General features: G+C 41.8%; 1 protein-coding gene across 1 annotated transcript; it reads right to left on the reverse strand.

Annotated features, from left to right (window-relative positions):
* Positions 1–246: 246 nt before the first annotated feature.
* On the reverse strand, positions 247–10,234 carry APELA (apelin receptor early endogenous ligand). The gene is made up of 3 exons (XM_060246566.1): positions 10,031–10,234; positions 7,713–7,802; positions 247–1,222 (listed from the first exon to the last, which is right to left on the reverse strand). Exons 1-2 carry the CDS (start codon positions 10,104–10,106, stop codon positions 7,714–7,716), a joined length of 165 nt encoding a protein of 54 aa, XP_060102549.1. The 5' UTR covers positions 10,107–10,234; the 3' UTR covers positions 247–1,222; position 7,713.
* Between the last annotated feature and the right edge of the window lie 617 nt (positions 10,235–10,851).

Below are 10,851 nucleotides of genomic sequence, written 5' to 3' on the forward strand. Positions count from 1 at the left end.
CCAAGTCCTTAATTTTTTAAAGGGAAGAATTAAATGTATTTTTTGGAGGGGGAGTATTCCAAAATAATATGCATGAAAAATTGTGTGATGGCATGCAAAATCCATTTTAATTTTTAAATCCAGTGTGATGTTGACAAGGGTATACTTTCAAGAAGAGAAAAAAATTACAGTGGCATTATTTAACTTCAAACCTGCATTTCCTTGAAGTAAAAGTAGCTTTCACTGAGTTGTAAAAAAAAGCAAGCATGATTGGAATTGTATTTTATTTAACTCCATAAAAGTTGTTAAGAGTTTACACAGATTTCTTATGAAATTTACAAATTAGGCAAATACTTCACTTGTCTTTGGATGTGCATAATATCCGTGAACAGAATATAATTTGAAAAAATTATACAAAGATTTAAAATGACAATGCTATTTGAAGTACAATTTTTACAGCATATACAGTTACAAACATGCTATAACGAAATAATTGAATCTCAGAATATGCTTGTAAACATATTAAGATTAGCACAAATACACCCAGGAATACTTTTGAAGAAGACTTAAAGTGGACTTTTTGATAACAGCAAAACTCTTATCAGCATCGCTTTACCTGGAATTCCAAAGTAAGGTTCCAACATTAAGACATTACATTGGAGGTTAATCAGTATTTAAGAACTTTCTGCTAGGAAACAAATAGCTACCTAGCCAAAGCAAGGTATCATTCTAGTCTTATAACAGGAAGGTTGTTTGAATAATGGATGCCATAAAACAGTCAATGTGCATTCTAAACATGAAGCAGTATCTGCTTTATTTGTGGAACAATTCATATTTTACTGTGCTATACTATGAACTTGGGGTTAGTGTTAACTGAGTGAAAGATATGACTATAACACCATTAATGTACCAACAGTTGTTTAAATGATCCCATAATTGTTCAAAGTTTGCTTTTTGTCTCCTTGAGTGCTGTACTGATATGTAGAGAAGAATAGCTATCATATTGCACTGATGATTTTCCAGAACTTCTAGAAAGGGTCACTTTGTTCTTCATTGTTTTTCTCCCTGCTTAGAGAAACTGAAAACTCCTGTGAAGCTGTTTCAAAGCCTTCTTGATAAGGTTTTTTTTTATGCTTCCTGATGATGGCTCATAGGACACCTGCATAGATAACACCTGCGAAGCTATCGAATTCTGTCATTTGGCCTCCTCCACTTGGCTCATCTTCTCAGCAGTGGACACAAACTGTGTTTTGAGGGAACAGTAAACCAATTATTAAATGAGATAGTCAAAATTCTTTGTGTGCACATACACAACTCTGTTTTAATAGAGTTGGAGAAAAGTGCTGAAATAGGAGAATAATGTAACTTCATGCAAGTTCTTAATTATCTGCGAGTGGCTTTGGGATGTCACAATTGGTTCAAAAGATTCTAAAGTAGTCATCTGGCAGGTTGTTTGCTGAGGAAATCTGAAGGTTTTTCCAGTAATAGACTTGCTTGTTCCAATTGATTTGGATAAGGTAAACAGGATACATTTGCCCAATACCCCTCACTTTGCTTAGAATCTGTTAAATAAGTACATTATTCAAATAACAATTTGCTGCTTTTAGGTGCTTAGTGGAGTCTCTAAGTCTGCCTGTGCTCAACTGACTCCTTAAGAAGGCTAATACTTGTGCAAACATGCAAGCTGCTGGATGTTCAAGAGCTTTTTCTATGTAAGCAGGTGGGATCTTGTGTTGGATGTAAGGCTGGGAGGTATTTAAAGTCCCCTGTCAATCTCTGTTGAACTTAATATTTTGCCCAATCCACCCATCCCTCCATTTTCTGTCTGTAAAAGCAGAATATTGCATACTGAAGAAGTCAATATATATATTGTTTTCTTGAATGATGAGCAGTTAAACAATCATCTACATGCTGCATTACAAACAATTTATGTTAAAGGGCAAATAAGTCCAAGAGGTAACTAAGAACCATGTTGCAATAAAGGATATAAAGAATGTGAATTGTTGTTGTGTACCTGAGGATGTCCATTTGCCTATTTGTTAACTCACCACAGAATGGGTTTGATCCAGCCAGTTTTTCTGCTAGTGAAAAAGGAAGGGCCACCTAAAACATGACCACCCGAAATGGCTATGCTGGGGATCATGGGACTTGCATATTAAAAAGTCACCAGGGTGGGGAGGGGGCTATAGAAAGGAAGAAAATTGGGTAAAATTGAGTTGAAAAGCTGGGTAGATCCAACACAATATATCAGATAGTTGTTAGATCCAGGGTGCTTATGTGGGCTTTTTTTTTTTGCTGATACCCCTGCCTCACTAAAGGATGCAAATAAAAGTGATCCCTGCTAAAGGCAGTGGGGCCTCTTTGCCATGCCTTTCTTATACCTCTTAACTTATCTGCAAGCAACTTTGTCCTCATGCTCCAAGAGTACAGTTCAAAACACTTTATGAATCTGCTGATGCAGTAGAATGTCTAGTGGGAAAAGCATCTGTTCTTTTTGTAAACTAATCTCAAAATTAGGCCAATAGTGAATACATTAGAGAGCTTAGCTGATTTTTTTGTTAAAAGCTTAAATATTTATGCTCCAAAGTAGATGTCTACATTTTGATTAAAGTGTCCACAAGTCTTATTGTGCTAGCTTAAAAATTATTCAGAACTTCTATAAAACATGAATTGTATACACTTTTTTAAAGTTGGCAGTTGTGTGAATGCTTATATAACCTTTAATTCCAACTAGTTAGCCAAAAATAGGACACTGCAATCCTGAGCAGAGTTATACCTTTTGAAGCCCTTTTACTAATGCACTTTTTTAAAAAGATAAAGGTAAACCCCTGTGCAAGCAGCAGTTGTTTCTGACTCTGGGGTGATGTTGCATCACAACATTTCCATGGCAGACTTTTTACAGGATGGTTTGCCATTGCCTTCCCCAGTCATCTACACTTACCCCCAGCAAGCTGAGTACTCATTTTACCAACAGAAGGATGGAAGGCTGAGTCAACCTTGATCCAGCTACCTGAACCCAGCTTCTGCTGGGATCAAACTCAGGTAATGAGCAGAGCTTGGACTGCAGTACTGCAGCTTACCACTCTGCACCACAGGGCTCCCTACTAATGCACTTAGCAGAATGTATACTTGTTAGGACTGCCCATTAGTCTTATAGACAGTCATCTGATGATGGCTACTGTGTTGCTGGAATAAAAAGTAATGAATATACAGAACAGGTTGGATCCAACCAGCTTTTCCACTGGTGGAAAAGGAATCCCCTCTGACCATTAAAAAAAAAAGCTATGCCGGGGATCATGAGACCTGCATGGACAAACAGAAGCATGGACTGAAATGTGACCTATAATAAAGGGGAATTGGCTGAGGCTAAGCAAAATAATTGGTTGGCAGCAATCCAACAGTCCGTAGCTGAGCTTCTTTTAGAATTACAAGGGAGATGCTCTGTTGGTAGGAGTAGTTGTACTTCATGCTAAGGCACAGGAACAACAGCTGTGAACTAAAATATGCATTACAGTAACCAGTGGGCCAGCCTCTAGGGAAGCAGTAACAGTATCTTATTGTGCCAGTACAAAATCCCATGGCCCAGTTTCTTAGTAAATTATATACAAACAAGGCTGCAATTTGACTTTATCTCTTCACTTGCTTGACATGCAAAAGAGTCCCCCTGCCCCAGCTATGCTCAAACTAATATCTGTAAGGTGGTTTATGGTTAAGAGCATAAATATTTCCTTTCACCAACTTTTTGTTATGGTATCTTGTTACAAAGACTTCCCCAGTGGCACTAGCTACAAAATAGCTTTTAGTCCTGCAAATGGATATTCTGTAAGTGGAAAACACAACCCACCTTAAGTGCATAGTTATCGCTCAGGCTCAGCAATATTAACTTAAATGCATTGTCTTTCAAGACACATTAGCAAAATAGATCAGCTGCATAATCATGGAACAGGAATGGCCGCCTCGGGCAGGGAGGGGGAGAGATAACTGGGTTCACTTTCTGAATTGTTTTTGCAGCAAAAGGCTCAACAGGTCTTCCTCCCAACTTCCTATATGCTGAATGAACTGATGGGATTGCTTTTTACCACTGAGATGTTCCTGAAATCTACCTGCTATTGAAATCAACACACAGGTGTGGGCACTGGTATGAGGAACTAGTTTGATTATCAGCTCTTAAAAAGATATTTAATGCATTTCTTTACAAACCTAACAGCACGGTAACTGGTTGGAAACTTGAAAATTGTGTGTGTGTGTGGGGGGGGGAGAGAATACACTTAACATTTAGTGCATGAACAAGGATCAGTCACATGAAATATTCCTTAATTTTAGCAAATTTCAATTATTTTTTTGGAATGCCTCTTTTGGACATAATGAATGTCCTTGCAATCTGAACTACTTTAAGAAACAGCTTGGTGTTACAATTTCCTCCCTTCTAAATTGTGTTACTCAGCCCCAAAAGTGGTAAAGCTGCAGTACTGCAGTCGGAGCCCTCTGCTCACGACCTCAGTTCAATCCCAGCGGAAGCTGGTTCAGGTAGCCAGCTCCAGGTTGACTCAGCCTTCCATCCTTCCGAGGTCGGTAAAATGAGTACCCAGCTTGCTGGAGGGAAAGTGTAATGACTGAGGAAGGCAATGGCAAACCACCCTGTAAAAGGTCTGCTGTGAAAACGTTGTGAAAGTAACGTCACCCCAGAGTCGAAAACGACTGGTGCTTGCACAGGAGATTTTCCTTTCGTTGTTTTTATAAGACAGCAAAAATGAACTGGTACTTGGTGTCAAAAGCATCTGAAGGAAGCCTGGAAAGTATACTTGGTTCAAGATGGTTCAAGTATACTTTCTATACCTTTGCTCAGTATTTTTATTTTACTTTTGTGCTTAGAGAAAGAAGGAAGCTTTCCCTGAAGAACAGTTATTATCACTTAAAAGGTTTTCACTCCTGATCAGCCTTACCAGTTTGATAAGAGGCTACTTTTGAGAGAATGATTTGGGATTCTAGCCTCTCATTTTTAATCTATTACACTGAACTACCTATGGGAATGCCATTATCCTGATGTAGGTTCAGAGATGCAAAGCTATTAATGGCATGTTTTATTTATCAGCAGAATAGCATGCTTCTCTGAAAGGGGGTTTTGGTATCCTTTTGATTCTGGGTATATTTACATGCCTTAACTGTATGCCTCTAGAGTGGAGAAGAATTTGCATATACATACAGTATTTGCACTTTAGAACCACCCATGAATTAAGCCAGAAGATTCCCTAGTTTGGTTAAAAATATTCTTTCTGTCTGAGACTGGGATGCCATGTAAAGGCAAAGAGGTCCAACTTTCACACTGCAACAGTCTGCTGGGAGCTATTTTGAACAGGTTGGCACCTGAACTCAAGCCACAATAAACCAGAAATACAATATGCCAGCCTCCAGATGGGACCTGGATATCCCCCAGAATTACAACTCATCTCCAGAGAGATCAGTACCTCTGGAGAAAAATGGATGCTTTTAAAGCATTCTAGGGCAGGGATGACCAAACTTGCTTAATGTAAGAGCCACGTAGAATAAATGTCAGATGTTTGAGAGCCACAAGGTGGAAGGAAGGCACGTAGGCAAATAGATTGGGGGGGAGGGAGAGGTGGAAAGAAAGCAACATTAACTTTAAATGCATTCTCCAAGCCACCAGCTGCCTTGGCTTGGAAAAGTCATTTAAAGTAACAAATGCCTTCTCCAAGCTGACCAACAGGGTGGTGGAGATTTGAGAGCCACACAACATGTGTAAAAGAGCCACATGTGGCTCCTGAGTCACAGTTTGGCCACCACTGCTCTAGGGAATTGTATTTCACTGAGATCCCTGTCCTCCCCAGGCCCCATCCCCAAATCTACAGGAGTTTCCCATGATCTCATAGCAAAGCAAAAGTCCAGCAATACATGTTGTTAATCTTAAACGTGCCACAGGACTTCTATTTTATTTTGGGATTCTCAAAAAAGCCCATTCTGGGGAGGGAACCTGCAGGTACAAAAACCAGATGGGATGTGGGCTGCAGAAAGGAGGACAGTTCAACAAAATGGAGTGAAAAAGCTGCCTGGATCCATCCTGTAGATGCTCTTTAGGAATTCTCAGGAAAGGAAGTTTGATTTCTTTTACCTATTGCAAAAATCAGATCAAAAGACCCTGTTTTGTAAGATATGGAGCTATTTTTTAAAAAATCTAAAATCCTGAGCAGGCTGTCCCACTGGTTGCAGCTGGGAAACTCCATGTGGGATAAAACCTTTAAAGGGTATACAGTTACTGAAGTGAGGTTGTTAAAGAATGATTGATCCTGCCTCTATGTCTGGAATTGTAGCACCTGCATAAAGCAGAGGAAACTTTCTCCTTTGTGTTATTTCTGTGCCAGGAAAAGCTTTACCTGCCCTCTGTGTGTCTGACTGCTGATAAAGACCCAGAAGCAGGCCAAGACAATGGCAGCTTCCACAATCACAGCCCAAACATGATTTCCTTGGACCTGGTAGAGACTTTTAACATGGCCCCCTCTTTCCAGTCCATCTCTTACATAGTGTGTCATATAACACAAATTTCTCTTCTTGAAATTTTTCAAATCAATCCTGTGGTAACAGTCAAGCTCCTCTCTACAGTTGCCAGCCTCCAGGCGGGTCCTGCGGATCTCCCAGAGAACTCTGAACTCCAACTGATCTCCAGACTAGAGATTGGTTTCCCTGGATAAAATGGCTGCTTCAGAGGGTACACTCTGCGACATCACCCTGCTGCTGAGATCTCTCCCCTTCCCAACCCCACCCTTCTGAGGTCCATCCCCAAATCTTCAAGAAATTCCCAACCTGGAGCTTGCAACCCTACTCCTGTTCACCCCATTTTCCCTGTCCAAAATGAGCATTGGGCCTTTCTGAGTGTTGGTGCCATGAGAATGAGGTGAAAAAATTAGCTTCAGCATGGCATAGGTTTCTGGGTAGTGATAGAAGAACTTCTGCATTTTTAGGAAGGGAGCAATTATTGGGATGCTGCTTGCTATGCTCCCCCCGAAAAAATCTTGCACTTGGGATGGAGGTCATTGGATCATTGGAAGCAACATGAGGTGCCTGCCTGGGGGATCTGCAGGGTGCTATCGGCAGAAAACTACCATAAGCAAAAGTGAGCCTGTGGTCTAAACCAATGTATCATAATCTTTATCCATCTTGATCTGTGGCAATGATTCTACTGGAGGGACTTGCGTTCTAGACTTTTTAAACATGGATGAGGCAGGAGAAAACTTTGCCTTTGCAGTTCAACTGCATTTTTACTAGCCAGAGTGACAAATGGGTCCTACTCTCTGTGAAATAATCAACAGAGAAGCCCAGCACTACTCACTCATTTGGAACAGTGCCCTGGAGTTCACATAAAACAAGTACTTTTATTGTGCTGCTTCCCTCTTTAGTTCTCTTCAGCACCCACCCCCCACTGTTGGTCTCCCCTGCTCTATTTTCAGACCAAATAAAATTACAAAGAAAAGGCACCCAAAGGAAATTGTATGTGGCTTGCGGTTGGTAAAATGCCCCCATAAGCTTGTTTGGAAGTGAAAGTATAATTTGCAATGGTGTATATTTTGGAGAATGGAGTCCATCGACCACACACTGCTCCTAAATGATCTGAAAGGGGCAGCCTCTTACAATTGCATCCTTCTGGCGCCTGATTTTATTACTCCACACTTATAAATGACGCTGGCCTAAATTTAACTTTAGCTCTATAGAATTTTGGATACCTCAGGGAAAGGGCACTCTGGAATGCAGGGGCATGCATCTCCTGTGGGAACAGTGCTGTCGGTGAAGTTTTCTTCTCAAGGACAAGTTAGCTGAAAGGCAACAGATAAGAAAATGGAGAATAAGAAATACATCAACATTAATACATTTTATTTTCATACTACAAAGTCTAAAATCCATACAATTACAGCAGCTTCCATCAAAAGCAGTCTTTGTTTTATATAATTGCCCCATACAACAGAACCTTTTAGTTGTTCCTGGGCATCTTTTAGTAAAATGAAAGCACTCTTAAAACCAACTGGAGTTAAAAATGCTTATGATTAGTTAGATCAATTATCTTTTTGATTTTTAGTGCAAGAAGACCTCTTAACCCTTTCAGGAACAGAATCACAGAGTTGGAAAGGACCTCCAGGTTCATCTAGTCAAAACCCCTGCACAGTACAGGAAATTCACAAATACCTCCCCCTCAAACTCCAATGACTCCTGTTCTATGCCCAGGAGATGGCAAGAAACCTCCAGGATCTCTATCCGGACTGACCTGGAGAAAATATATGAATGTGTCACAACAGTGCTTGAAAACAAGAGAGAATGCTGTCATACATTGCCAAAGCATAATCTGCAGAGATCACTGTCACCAGAGTTGGGTAAAAGTAATACAATATGGAACTAAAATACTCTAAGAAACACAGCCTCCTGAGGAACAGGTGTTGGTCGCATGGTGGTATAACTCTTGAGATTAACTAGACATTCTTGAGTCTAACCTCAGCTTGGAATCATTGGATGGAGTTAAAGGATAACAGCCTCATCTTACCTCCCCTTATTTAATACTGGCCAACCAAACAGGATTGTTAAAAAAAATCAGATAGTCATGCACACCCATTAGGAAAAAAAATCAAAGGCAACATTAATGTGAACCTTTTTATTAGGAAGCAACTTACAAAGCAACAAGTCACAAAATGATATTTTACTTGGTCCCAATATCACTCTACTGGTGCTCTGAAACTCTTGCAAGATAGTGAATATAAAGAATTTGAACATTTAAGGAAAAGGTCTCAGCATTAGTGATGCTGCTCTGTCCCTTTAGTGGCAGGAAGATGGGGAGCAGAGAGCAGTTCTCCAGCCAGTATGGTGGGTTTGTATGAGGGAGGCCTTGGTTCCCGTTTCCTTTCAGCTGTGATGCTTATTGGGTGGTTCCTCAGTTTAACCAACCCCAGAAGGCAGTCCTGAAACTAACAAGCTACTTTGTGTTACTAGAAGGCCAGAATATAAATCATAGTAAAATAACTATAGCAAGCTCTCAGCTTCCCAAAGTCTCTGAATCCACAGTCAGGTGGATGAACACATTTGTCTGGTCCAGAAGGACTGTTCTAGAGTCTTATAGAGAATGGAAGAAGAGATTGGATATATACACCTTCCTTCACTCATAGTCTCAAAGCAGTTTATAATCTCCTTTCCCTTCCCCTCCTCACAACAGACACACCCTGTGAGGTAGATGGGGCTGAGAGAGCTCTCAGAGAACTGCTCTTGAGAGGAACAGCTCTGAAAGTGTTATGACTGACCCAAGGTCATACCAGCAGGTGCAGGTGGAGGAGTGGGGAATCAAACCGACACGAGTCCACAACACTTAACCACTACACCAAACTGGCTCTCAGGGCTCTTAGCTATGTTAACAGCATAGTTAAGATTGATTTGTATTTTATCAGGAACCTGGTAACTGTAAGTGTATATTAGATAAAGGTTACAGGTCCTTTACAGTGGAAAACAGTAAAATAACTGCCTCACACAGGTGTAGAATGGTTGCTTATGAAAATAGTTGCATGCACACAGCCCCCTTCAACACAAGCTTTGTTCCTGTTAACTGTTTGCATTTATTTGTGTGGCTGCAGGTTTTGGAGGTGACTAAACAGGTCTCCATCTACAGTTTTACTTTAATTGGGACTTTATTTGCCACTAAACCTCAACGAAGAATAGCCTAATTAAACGCTGCATTTAACGAAAAGATTTTACCGGGCACACCAATCTGGGATGGATGCTGTGTCGATGTGGCTCTTCGTTCCTACTTTCCTCCTGATGAGCAGAAAGAGAAATGTACTGGCGCTGAATTTTCAGCGGCCAGCAGCTGTCGCATCTATGAACGAATCATCCTCCCGAGAAGGAGGGTTTTAAAACGCCACAGAAAGTCTAGTCGCTTAAAAAAAAACCCCACAGGTACCCCCTCGATGCCCACTCCCTCCCTCCCTCCCACCCCATCCCGGGCTGCAGCGGGAAGTCAAAACCAGGGAGGTGCAAGTAACCCCTTCCAGACTCGGTGTGTTCCTACCTGGCCTCTGCCCGTTGCCCCGGAGCACGCCAGTCATGATCAGCAAGCAGATCCAAAGGAGCAGCTGGACCCTCATCTTGCGGGCGCTCCCGGCCGAAGAGATCCGCTCTGGCTTAGCGGCGCAGAGCCTCTCAGACCCCAGTCCCGCAAAGGCGCCTGCCGTTTGCTCTCCCAGCCGGGCTCTGCTGCTCACATTCTAGTGACAAGAGCTGTCTGTGCCCCCAGCAAGGTTAATGATCGCATGAGGCAAGGTTACTGCCTCCCTCCCTCCCTCCCTCTGTTTTCCCTCTTCTTTTCTGTCACTCCCCCTTATTCTCCATAAGCAAACAACGGGAAGGGGGTGGGGGGGGGAGCCCGGGTAAACAGCAGCTTCTTCTGTCAATGCCTGTGAAGCGAGGAGCCGGGAGGAATAGTCCAACTTCCCTTCCGATTCATTCCAGGCAAGGCTTAATATGCAAAGCGAGCCGGAGCCTTCCTCCTCCTCCTCCCATTTGCAACTGTTTATGCTTGCTGCATTTTGGCCGGGCCGGATTGGTCTCAGATGCGCGAAGGATAAAGGAAGAAGAAGAAGGGGCAGGAAGTCTCCCCTTTGTCCCGCTCTGAAAGGGCCCGGTTAAGAGCATTGTGGTCTCTTCTCCCCGCTGCTCCCCAAACCTTTGTCCCTTCTCAACTAGCTGCAAAGTGGCATCTATTCAAAGTGAAAATATCAGCTGTTCAACTGAATGGGCATCTTTCGTGGCTTCAAGGAAGGCACCAACATATCTTGATTTCTGTAAATAGCTTTTTTGAGGCTGAAAAAATAGCTATTGCCAATGGGCTGA

The sequence above is a fragment of the Heteronotia binoei genome, chromosome 9 (assembly GCF_032191835.1).
Source record: "Heteronotia binoei isolate CCM8104 ecotype False Entrance Well chromosome 9, APGP_CSIRO_Hbin_v1, whole genome shotgun sequence".
NCBI lineage: Eukaryota > Metazoa > Chordata > Lepidosauria > Squamata > Gekkonidae > Heteronotia > Heteronotia binoei.